Source organism: Medicago truncatula, chromosome 6 (genome assembly GCF_003473485.1).
Source record: "Medicago truncatula cultivar Jemalong A17 chromosome 6, MtrunA17r5.0-ANR, whole genome shotgun sequence".
Taxonomy (NCBI): Eukaryota; Viridiplantae; Streptophyta; class Magnoliopsida; order Fabales; family Fabaceae; genus Medicago; species Medicago truncatula.
The window spans coordinates 2,579,038-2,591,488 of NC_053047.1; the positions used below are offsets into that span (position 1 = coordinate 2,579,038).

Here is a 12,451-nt window from a genome sequence, read left to right on the forward strand (position 1 = left end):
TCGAATGCCTCTATATGCCAAATTTTTAAAAGAAATTTTTTCAAAGAAAAAGGCTATGGAGCACAATGAGACAATAGCTTTAACAAGGAAAAGTAGTGCAATCATCAAGAAGCCACCTCCAAAGCTTAGAGATCCAGGTAGTTTTGTCATCCCTTGTGTGATAGGGAGTGAGACCTTAGACAAAGCCTTGTCTGACTTAGGTGCTAGTGTTAGCTTGTTGCCTCTATCCCTCTTTAAGAAGATGGGAATAGGAGAGTTGAAACCTACCGAAACAACATTGAAGTTAGCTGATCGTTCTACTATCCAACATGTCGGATATGTTGAGTACATCCCCGTTAAGGTAGAAGAGATATACATCCGGACTGATTTTATGTGCTTGACATAGAAGAAGACAATGAGTTCCCTATAATTTTAGGACGACCTTTTCTCGCTACTGCGGGTGCTATAATTGATGTTAAGAATGGTAGGATTGTTTTTCAAGTGAGTGATGAGATGGTAGGATTTGAGTTGGAGAATGTTATGAAAGGTCCCGCTCTTTATTCTTGTTGCATGATTAAAGATCATGATGTGAAAGAACGCTTTTTAGCGTCATCTACACAATATGATCTCTTTGATCCTTTCTAAGGACACTTTCTTAACGTCAAGCTAATGACTATAAAGGAGCGCTTCGTGGGAGGCAACCCACGCATTTAACTGCAGTTGTTTTGTTTGTTTTTTGTTGTTTTAAGTTATTTTGTAGGTAATTGTCCAAGCATGATTCCAGAAAATGAAAAATTTTAAAGCCCCGGACTCCAGAAGCTTGGCATGGCCCGTGCTCCCACTGGCACGGCCGTGCAATCCAATGCCAAGTCAAACCCTCCAAAACTCCAGAAGCTTGGCACGGTCGTGCCCGACCCCAAGGTAAGAATATACCCAATTTTTCCCTTCTTCTTCCCTCATTCTCCAACACAAACATCTTTCTACCTTCAAACTTCTCTCTAAAACCTCCATAACCACAAAACTTCAAACCTTCATATCTCCATCAAAACTTCACCAATTCATAAAATTTCTTCACCCATCAATCACAAACAACATTCCAATCATAACCCTCCAATCAAAAACAAATTTCATCCACCCTAACCCAAAACTCACAAATTCATCACCAATTTCTAAAACTCAACTCATAAAACTTACTTAAACCTTAACCCCATAACTAAATCAAACTTTTCCACCAAAAACATAACCAAAACCCAACCTTCCCCAAAACCACACAAGGTCAAACTAGGTCAAGGCTATGGCTTCCAAAAGAGGTGGAAAAGAAGTTGCAAGCTCGTCGGGATGACCTCCCCCAAAGAAGCAAGTGCCAACAAAGAATCATGGAATACAATTCAAAGACAACAAGAAAAGGGATAGGTATAAAGTTCTCATCTCTAAACCTTTACATGCTTTTAGATACCCTGATTCTTATAGCTTGAATGTGATAGGCCTTAGAGACAACGTGTTTGACTTGCTAGGAAGATTAGGGTGGGTTGCTATGTTAAGACCTATGAGAGGGTATGAAAATTTCACCTATGAGTTTTTAAGTTCTATTGTTTTTACAAAGGATAGGATGAATTTTGATAACCCCAATCATTGTTTTTACACTTTAATCTTTTTTTTTTTTTTGTAGTGGCCGGGGTTTGAACCCCGGATCTTACATATTTTATGCATTGTCCCAACAAACTGAGTTAAGCTCACGAAGACACACTTTAATCTATTTTAACATAAATAAATATTTTTATGATATATATTAATTTTGAACCACCATGCAAAAAAAATTCATTTCTTTATAATTTAATTGTCAATGATAATTAAATTTAAATATTTTGCTATTGATTTTATAATTTAGAGTTTAAAATTAACTTTTAAATAACCATGATTTATTGTCTTTAGTAATTTTTCACATATTTTAATTTGATTTTTGGTTGTTTCGTATTTTATAATAGTGTTTAAAACTATATGTTAATGAAACTGTGAATAAAAAATAACGAAAAATATGTATTTAATTTTTTGTTATATTAAAATAGATCCGCGATACTATTTTTTTCGAAGTGTGTTAGATTATTAGAAATAAATAAAAAATATTGAGGGAGTAAAGTGTAGATTTTAACATAAAGGAGAGGGAAATGTAATTCAAACTTCTCTTAGGGGAGGGGAGTGAAATTTTTTGTAATATGTTTTGAATAAAATAGGAGAGGAGTATATATTTTAACATAAGAGAGGAGGGAAGTGTAATTCAAGCATCTTGGAAGAAAGAGGAGTATAATTTACTCTATTTATTTTTCTCAACTCTTGGACATAGTTTACAATGCCCACGTCTTACTATATATGATTATTTTTAGTAATAATAACTTTCAAATACAACTTAGATAGATGTGATACGAATTAGTTTTTCAATAAGATTACGAACCTAAATTATTTATCAAAACTTAGAGATACGTATCCACATGTCAAATTAACAATAACTATCATGTCAACATGATATTCTTGATACAAATTATTATATTAACACTGCAATGCTCTAATTCATTGAGATGGACGATTATTCAATATAATTAGTGTTCATAATGAACTAAACAATAATAAGAATGAAACTCGTTTACATTGCAAACTACTAAAATATGAATTTGAAGTAACTACTCGTTTACTTTTGCATAGGAGTTGTATCATGACAAAGTGTGAAAGAAACTATTCTCCATATTGGAGGAGATTGTTATGACCCATCCTAGTTTGATTGTCTTCTTCAAGAAATATTTGAATATACACTGAAATTCATTATTACAATGTTAAATTAAAGAATACTTAAAGATTCATTTGAACAAGTATATAAATACTAAGCGAATTAAAGAAGATGATTCCTTCAACAAAAAAAAAAAAATTAAAGAGATTTGCCTCTCAAAAAATAAGATTAAAAGAGATTGGATTTGGATTAAACACGTTTGTGACAGTCTGGTATCAAACGTTTATGTAATTAATTGGAATCTTTAGTAAACTCTTACCTAAAACAAAGAAAATGTTAACCAATGCTCCCGGGACACTGGTTAAGGAATTATAAAAGAAAATATTATATTGGAAATTGTGTATTCTACTCCTTCCGTTCTTTAATAAGTGACACAGTTGACCAAATTACGCATACCAATGCGTAATTTTAAGTTTAAATATCTTGAATAATATATTGGAAAAAATTATGAAAATTTGATATTTTGAAAATACTCATCGAGACGAATCTAACGACATCTTATATGATATTATTTATCTTTGTATATTAGTAGAAAAATATAGTCAAAGTAAGTTAGGTCAAAATTGCACATTTTCAAACAGCTCATTTATTGCGGGACGGATGGAGTATAATGTATGGGAGAAAAATAAATGTACATCAAAATTTAGGTCATTTATGTCATTTTTTCACCTAAATCAATTCCATAAAATCAAATAAACGATTGTTTCAGTTGTTGATGCGGTGGAAATCAGTGAGGAAATTGTTTAAAAAATGTGAGCATTGGCAACAGAAGCTTTATTTGTGTTAAACTCATAGCCAATTACCCAAAAATTAAACGGAACAAACAACCGTAGTATAATTTTGGTAGCCAATCCAATATTTTCTTGTAGTGCAATACATTATGGAACTCTTTCCAACGTGGGTAAGAAATTACTACAAGAAGATAATCTCTTGATAGAGACTTCATTTTCATCATTACTACAAGAAATTGCATTCAAATCTGGAAACATGATACAACTCCATTGTTTTCGAAACTGGTTAATTGTATACGAGATAAATTGTTGCCTTCTTCACAATGAAATCATTCTCGAATACAAAATGGATAGTTAACTGCAGTCAATTTCAATTAAATTAGGCAATAAAATGCAGAGGGGTATTTTCATATTTTACTAGTGTGTTTGAGCCAAACAATATGTGTATGCATGAATTTTCCTTATATATCTGCACAACCATGTTGGAGAAATTTTGTTGGTTGGTTTATATGCATTACGTGGTTCTAATAATTTTATATCTTTCTTGGGTATAAAATATTAGGGTGTGTTTGTTTCAAGTTTATCAAATTTATTCCTAGGAATAACATTCCTTGGAATATAAAGATGGGAATTTTATTCCAAGGAATTTAGGAAAAATATGTTTGGTTAACTTTATAATATTCCTAGTAATCATAAAAATATGGATTATAATAGGAAAATTATTTATGAATTTATTCCCATCTCCATGGGAACTTTATTCCCACCCTTTTCCTTGGGAAATTTTTTCTATTCCCAGGAACATTTTATACCCGGGAATAAAATTTAGTAAACTTGTAACAAACATAGGTATATACATTCCTATCATTTTATTCCCGGGAATCAACAATTATAACTTGAAACAAACACACCCTTACTCTTTTTGTCCTAAACTAGTACCCTCTCTCTTCCATAATAACTGAGTTATTTGTAAAAAAATATTGTCCTAAAAAAATTGACCCAATTTTACTTTTCAATACAAAATTAATTACTTTTTTCCAAATATAATTCTAATTAATATTACTTTCATCACTTCCAATTCAATATATTTCACTTTACATTAATGGTACTAGAGAAGACACCAATACTTAACAAAAGTACTTAAAATCATTTTTCTCTCTTATTCATTTATAGTACATTTTTATTAAAATGTGTGAAATGAGTCAATTAATCTAGGACGGGGGGTATGTTGCTTCAGGAAAAAAATGTTCCTTTATAATATCAATAAATTATTAATGTTACTTATCAAACCCATTTTGTGCAACAACAATAGAACATGATCAAGTTGCTTTATTTATATGAAATTACAATTTCAATATAAGTACACAACACACAAAAGATAATGAAACATTGAAACAAACAACGTACATTGGCGATAATAACAATAATAATGATGATGATGATGATAATAAACAATAATTATGAACCGAACAATGAAAGAAATCACTAGGAGCCATTAGGTTGTACTACTTGAAAGACAGAACAAACTGTTTGAATTATAGTGAGAATAAGTAGTAAGATTCCAGCAAAGGAAGCACCAGCTTTCCAAGGAGTACTGCAATAATCACGCCTCAGAGTGCCAATCAATGAGTACTTAAACTTAGGCCAAGGATTCCTACAAAAATCTTTTAAGTCTTCACAAAGAATAGTGAAATGAGGACTGCTATTACAATGAGTAACATTTTTGCAAAGACCAGTAAACAAGTTAGCCACAGAATCACTGTCTCCAAGCCAATTTTCCAGTATTTTGTTTGGAACAAGTATATCCACATCCTTACCAGTATTTATAAGGTAATCCAAAACAGCAACATAATCAGTAATATATGACTCATAAGGGTAATGACATTGCTCCAAAGCAACCATATTTCGAAACAAAATTTCAGTCCTATCGTCAACCGTTAATTGAGGAATTTCAAGAACTCCTCCTGATTTTGAAAACCTCAAGTCAAGTAAACACTTACTTTTAGTGCTCACTTTAAACCTAACTCCAGCTTCTAACAACTCAGTTGCACTCGGTAGATGTATCATCCGTTCGTCGGTCGCGTTATTACTCGGTCGAATTTCAATAGGAAGTTGCAAATGAAATATCCTAATCAGATCAGTGAAGTGCATTATACTAATATCACCATTATCAAAAAACAAGTTTGATTTATTGGAAGAATAAAAATATTTAATAGTGAGTTCAAGAAAACCAGGGATCGTAGTCTTAGGAACACTAGCATTTGTAGAACTCGATGAAAGTTTGTAAATTTCTTCAATAACGAAAAAGGGAAGCTGATTTTCAAGTAACAATAAATCTAATGCTATACCATCATCTAACCAAGGTTTAAATAGAAACCCATCATCATAATAGTATGTCCAAAAAAGTTGAATTATAAAACAGGAATCGATTAAGATTAACTTAACAAGTTCATTATCAGAAAATGGTAGGGTTTCGGAATAACAACTTTTGAAACGAGATAAGTTAGATTTTATGTTGCTGACCAAGGTGTCTAAACATGCATTGGTTCGTTGGAGAAAAGCTTTCAAGTAAATGAGTTTGTGACGTTCCATGTTTTGGAGCTGGGGGTGATCATGGTGAAAGGGGCCAATGGAAACGAGAGTGGGGGTGTATGCTTTTTCGTTGAGTGTGCGAATAGCAGAGGGGACCTTGTAGATGCAAACACCAACCATTGAGAATGGCTCTGCGCTGTCGAGCAACGCATTGATATCCACCAAGCAGGAGGAGAATGACATCTTGAGAGGTCAACAAGAAAATGAAAAGCTTTGGTCGTTGGAGTTAAGTTTCAAGTCTTTTGACACTCCCTTGTATCCTTATTATTATAGCATATGACTTGATTTTCAAAATGATTTTCATATTCTTATTTTCACACGATGACATGTGAATAGGGCACGGTTTGCGGCCATAGGCTGTCACACGTGGTGTACAGTTATTTGATGACTTTATCAAATATATTCACATTCACACGAGAGAAAGAGAGAATTTGTGTTAATATTTTTTTTACCATGATATTTAATTTATACAAAATTTTCACCACCGTTTATCAATGACTAATCCGTCGCGGAACTTATGGGTATAGAAAATGAGTTCTTTTCTCTCAACTAAATTTTTTCCATACACATGAGTTATGAATCAAACCCGTGCCGTGACTATATATTTAAGTGACTCAAGTCCTTTAAAACATACAAATCAATTGTTGGTATATTAACTGCATCATTAATAAATCAACTTATAAAAAAAAATTAATAAAAGGTTAATTAAGCCAACATTATTAATGCATGAGTAAATTAAAATACAAAGAAGATTTGCAATAATTAATGTCTTGAAAAGGTATGAAAACTCTTGTTGCAATGGGTTTTGACTTTTAAGTATCCTTTCTCTTGTATGAAAGAAATGTTAATTAGTGCCCCGTGGCACAAGATAGATATATAAAAAAAATCTATTGAAAATTGATGAAAAGTAGAACGTTTCACTTTATAAAAGTTAAAAAGTTGTTGTTTTTAATAGAAAATATCTATTTTTAACTTTTTTAACTAGTGCTCTAAAAGCCCGGATTAACATGACTCTTCTAAAATATACTAACTTGAAAGTCTAATTAATTTATAAACTAATCATTGATAAGCTTATGTCATGGCGTTTGGGTAAATGCATCACCAATTAGTACCTATCTCTGCCCAACCTAATTAAGTAGACTCTAGTCAAACTATAAACACAATCAGTGGCGGAGCCAGAAATTTTTTTTAGGGTGGGCCACTAAAATTAACTATTGAAAAATTGTTTAAAGTCTTACAAATTAGACTTATAATTGAATTATTTAAATTTTTCGGGTGGACCACTACACCAATTTGCGGGAATTTGGATCAACCGAAACCTAAAATCGACATAAAATTGTATAAAATCTCGCAAAATAGACCTATAATTGAATTATTTAAATTTTCGGGTGGGCCACTACACCACTTTGCAGGAATTTGGATCATCCAAAACATAAAACCGATACAAAATTGCATAAAATCTCGCAAAATAGACCTATAATCGTTGATTTTTTAATTTTTCCGGGTGGGTCGTGGCCCATCCCAGCCCATGAAGGGCTCCGCCACTGAACACAATAGCTTAGACGGTTGTATTATTCGACAGTGTACAATGAATTTTGATAAAATTTTACCACTCTAGCCAGGTACTACACCCATCATGTATATCTACAATGAAGGAACCATCAACCGTGCTTGATCTTCCCATAAATCCTTTATTTATTTGAGTAAATTACACTTCTCTCCCCTCAAAGATGCTTGAATTACACTTTAATCTTCTTTTTTTTTTGGTAGTGGCTGGGGTTTGAACTCCGGACCTTGCATATTTTAAACATTGCCCCAACCAACAGAGCTAAGCTCACGAGGACACACTTTAATCTATTTTAACATAAATAAATATTTTTATGATATATATTAATTTCGAACCACCATGTAAAAAAAATTCATTTCTTTATAATTTAATTGTCAATGATAATTAAATTTAAATATTTTGCTATTGATTTCATAATTTAGAGTTTAAAATTAACTTTTAAATAACCATGATTTATCGTCTTTAGTAATTTTTCACATATTTTAATTTGATTTTTGGTTGTTTCGTATTTTATAATAGTGTTTAAAACTACATGTTAATGAAACTGTGAATAAAAAATAACGAAAAATATGTATTTAATTTTTTTGTTATATTAAAATAGACCCGCGATACTATTTTTTTCGAAGTGTGTTAGATTATTATTTTTTGCTAGATTGTCTATAATCTATAACTATTAATAAAGGGAAAACTTTGTTGTGGTGTAGCCTTTTTTTCATTCCAAAATTACCCTCTAACTTCTAGCTTTATGTAACTTCCGTACATGACTCATCAAAGCATTCCAAAGCACCATTTTTTTTAATAAAATATAAAAGGCAGCAGTTTTTTGTTTTTGACAGTTTTATATCATCATGCAAGTAAAATGTAAACCAACTATTTTCTTTCCCTTTCAAAAAAGGCAAGGCCACGAGACATGTTATTTTTACCTTATGGAAGATGGGAGAGCCTCTGTTATTTTCTCTTTTCATCTATCGTTTCTACATGTTATTTGTTTAAATCATCATATGTATTTTTTTCAATCTCATAGATTTAAGTTAATGAGTATGTTTGATGGTGTTTTTAGTTTCTTTATTTTTTTTAATGACGGATGTTGGTGTTGATAAATACTACTCACTTCAACAAAAGAACAACCTAATCATTAATTAAATGTAGAATTATATATATGTTGTTATTTTCAGTAAAAAAAATACTTTACGTTATTTATTTTTTCTCTAATAATTTGTTCATTAGTTTGATGGGAGATGAACATTATTTTACTCCTTTATTTTGTCATTCATTTCCTTCAACAACATTGATTTAATGTTAATTGAGATTTTCAAAAAAAGAAATAATGAATGTGAAACAAATATCCTATACCAAAAAATTGCTGAAAGAAAATCAAGAAAATTGCTTAAATATTCAAATTTCTAACAATAACTTGATAAATGTAATTTCGGTATTTTGAAAACTTTTTAGTCCAAATTCTATAAATTTTCTTGAGATAGGGTGTGCCAACTGTCAATTCCTCATAAAGTGTATCGTTGGATATAATTCTTTTCTTGCCTTTTTTCTTAATTCAATGTTTGTTTAACCTTTTATTTAGATGTCATAATGTTTGTTTGCATTTTGATCACACTGTTTGTTGACATGGATAAAAAGATGAAGATCATGAAGACCATAGGTGTTAATTTTTTGTTCTCTTTATATTCTTCGATGACTCTGCTCAAAGTGCACTGAAGCATAATAAATATGGAGAATGTGACCAAACAATAATATTTTAGGTTTTAGACATTAAGATATTAGGGATGTGAAAAGACTCTTTTCGGGTAAGTTTTGTATCTATATTTTTTAATGATGTTCATTAATCCAAATTGCACACTTTTATGATTGTTAACTCAACTTGATGTGTTTCATTAGGACATTCCATGGGATATAGATGAGCGCCCTGCAACAAAGAGGGGGTCAGAAAAATTGAGAGAAAGAAAAATAGTAGATAGATTGTGACAGTGCATCAGGCCACCGAGATGAGTAAATGGTGCGATACGGTTGTTATCTACCAGCAAATACGCATGAGATTCAATTTTATGGTAGGTACGGTGGCCATCTACCAAGTAATTCACGACAGCAATCATAACAGAGTTGCGACAATTTCCTTCATGAAGGAGACGACACATTTCTTCTTTGTCTTCATGTGGCATTTTCATGAACGACGTCAATGTATCAACACTGACTAAGATTTTAATCACCGCCATGAATCCTTATTTAAGCATGCATCTAAGGAGATTCAAAATTCCATGGTAATGACATTTTAGAACCAATTTAAATATGTTCTTACTTCTTTCCATCATTCTTTATATCATTCTATGCAATTAAAATCTAAATTTAAATCTATTTCTTTAATTTCACTACACATCAAAATTTAAATCTATTTCTTTAATTTTACTTCCAATTCCATGTAATTTTCACTCTGAAAATAATGTGGTATAGAACATTTCATTTTCTAATTGCTTTGTGCTTTTCTACGGTTTGAATATCATCAATCTTTCATGAACTCCTTACAATATCTCACCAGAGTCAATTTTTCTTGGGTTGTTTTTGGTATTGCTTCGAAGTATTAACAAATTTTAATTTCAAGTATATGTGTAGGAATTGTACCTTTCTTGGATCAAAGAGATCAACAAACTATGAACAGGATGTGATTGATAGTTGAAATTTCCAAGTAAGATAAGATGAAAACAAAAGGAAAACGAGACATGTTGCATGGTAAAGGCCAAAAATAGTGATGGGATTAAGATATGCATGTTCAAATATATGACATTCCGAAGCAAAAGCATAACTAACACTTTTATACTTCGAAAAAATTTCATATTGTGTTTGTCCTTTTAAATTCTTCCATGTTATTTTTATTGGTAATCCTTATTTTCTTCGATTTGGGTTGAAGGTTCAATATTTCAATCCTCCTGCAAGAGTTCACTATTTTTCAAGAAAATGGCTTTTGGTCATGGGGTGGTGATATAAGACTTTTGTCTTTGAAATTGAACCATTTTTTATACATGGAATATGCAATTTCAAAGCTAGCGTATCAGTATGATAACTATTTGTTTGCTACATTTAAAAGTACAAACAAAATAAAATAAAAAAGGACAAATATATTTTCATTTTTGCTATGATATATTTCACAATCTTCCATTGTTATCAGTATGATAAGACTGTATTATAGGCATTAGCTTTCATCCTTCAAAAAAAAGCAAGTAAACCATTGCAATGTTGTTGTATCAATGAGTAGTGAGTAGGCAATGTATAAGTGCTCTTTTTTTTTCTTTTCCTTAATTGCTATTTTATTTTTTTGCTCTATAACCACTGCAGTTGTGCAATGGCATGAAATAGTTGTTGATGGCTGCCAACCACAACGTGAAAACAATAGACCATAACCTGGTAAAGATATAACTTTACCGCAATTTTTTTTTTTTTGGTACATACTTTACCGCAACTTTATAATATGATTTTTGAAACATTTTGCTTATGCAATTGATTACTATTTTTCACATTGAAAGATTATGTAACCATAACCAAGTTTATGAAAGTTTAGACTCGAGAAATAGCTTACGTGTTATATACGCTCCTTACATATTCATGCTTCGGTCTACATTTCTTTGTCTTAGCCGTTTAGGTGTTATGATTATGCAAATTCTAACACGTGCAGGAACAATTAAAATTTTCCCAAATTATTCCAAAAATTAATTAATAATATTTTTTGATATATAAATAATTAAATAAAATATATAACACCTTCAATAAGGTTAAATTGGATTTGTAGGACGATAAATTAGAGAAAATAATTTTAAAGATTAAAAAAATCAGAATACCATAAGATATTCCTTTGACTGTTATCTAATATTTGCATATCCACACAGAAGTTGGACAAAATGATGAAGGAATAAGGGGGAGGATTCATCATCATCATAATTAGAGGGAGAGAGAGGGAGATAGAGGTTTGATAATTAATGAAGTGCATTAATAATGTATTTTTTTTTACGAATTGAGTGTAGTAATTTTCTGAGTTACGAGATTATTATATCATTTTTCTTTGGTTCTCTTGCTTGGATATATTAAACAATTTTGATTTATGTATCGAAGAACTGCATGTTTCTTGAATCAAAAAGGGAATTAAGAGTATAACCAAACTTTATAAAAGAAAGACAATATAGTTGAAATTACAATGAGAATATACAAAGAAACATGAAAATGAAGCACACAGATGTTTGAAAATGCCAAGTAGTGATGAAATGAATATATGTAAGTTCAAGTATTATGAGACACAATATGGAATAGTGTCAAAATATACTTGACATTTTTAAACTCTAAATATATTTTCATTGACTAAAGAGTTGTAGTTTCCTTGATTCAGATCAAATTGGAAAAATGAGGTATTAAATAGTTGAAAATTAGTTAGAAACCTACTTCTAGTTTCCATGAAGCGAATGCCAACATCATTTGTTGTGCTATTTAATTTGACTTGAATTTAAAAGTTATATTAAAAGTGATAATAAATTTGTTTGTAATCGCTATTGTTTTTACACTTTTATTCTTTAAGAGAGTAGGTTAGTGTATGTTTTCAATATAGTATTTAATGCTCGTTGAAGAAAAAAAAAAATAGGAGTATGTTGATAAAGAATTAATAAATATACTTGAAAATACCAAAGATGTCTTATAAAAATAGACAAAAAAACTTCCTCAAAAAAGTCTTATATTTAGGGACGGAGGTAATACATATCATGTTTTTTCTCTTCTTTTCATTAAGTAGGTTTCTTAGATCAACAACAAAGAAAC

The 12,451-nt window shown here is 30.7% G+C and overlaps 1 protein-coding gene and 1 long non-coding RNA gene across 3 annotated transcripts; one reads left to right on the forward strand and one right to left on the reverse strand.

Annotated features, from left to right (window-relative positions):
• Nucleotides 1-1,038: 1,038 nt before the first annotated feature.
• Nucleotides 1,039-10,951, forward strand: LOC112422577 (uncharacterized). 2 transcript variants are annotated; one of them, XR_003013013.2, is made up of 4 exons: nt 1,039-1,392; nt 9,281-9,447; nt 9,539-9,918; nt 10,268-10,951. It is a non-coding gene; the product is annotated as an uncharacterized lncRNA (long non-coding RNA). The 2 variants fall into 2 exon arrangements; XR_003013012.2 differs by having other exon boundaries at nt 9,539-10,951.
• LOC11421086 (UPF0481 protein At3g47200) lies at nt 4,785-6,326 on the reverse strand. Its single transcript, XM_003618361.3, has one exon. It carries the CDS (start codon nt 6,259-6,261, stop codon nt 4,972-4,974), a length of 1,290 nt encoding a protein of 429 aa, XP_003618409.1. The 5' UTR covers nt 6,262-6,326; the 3' UTR covers nt 4,785-4,971.
• Nucleotides 10,952-12,451: the final 1,500 nt, after the last annotated feature.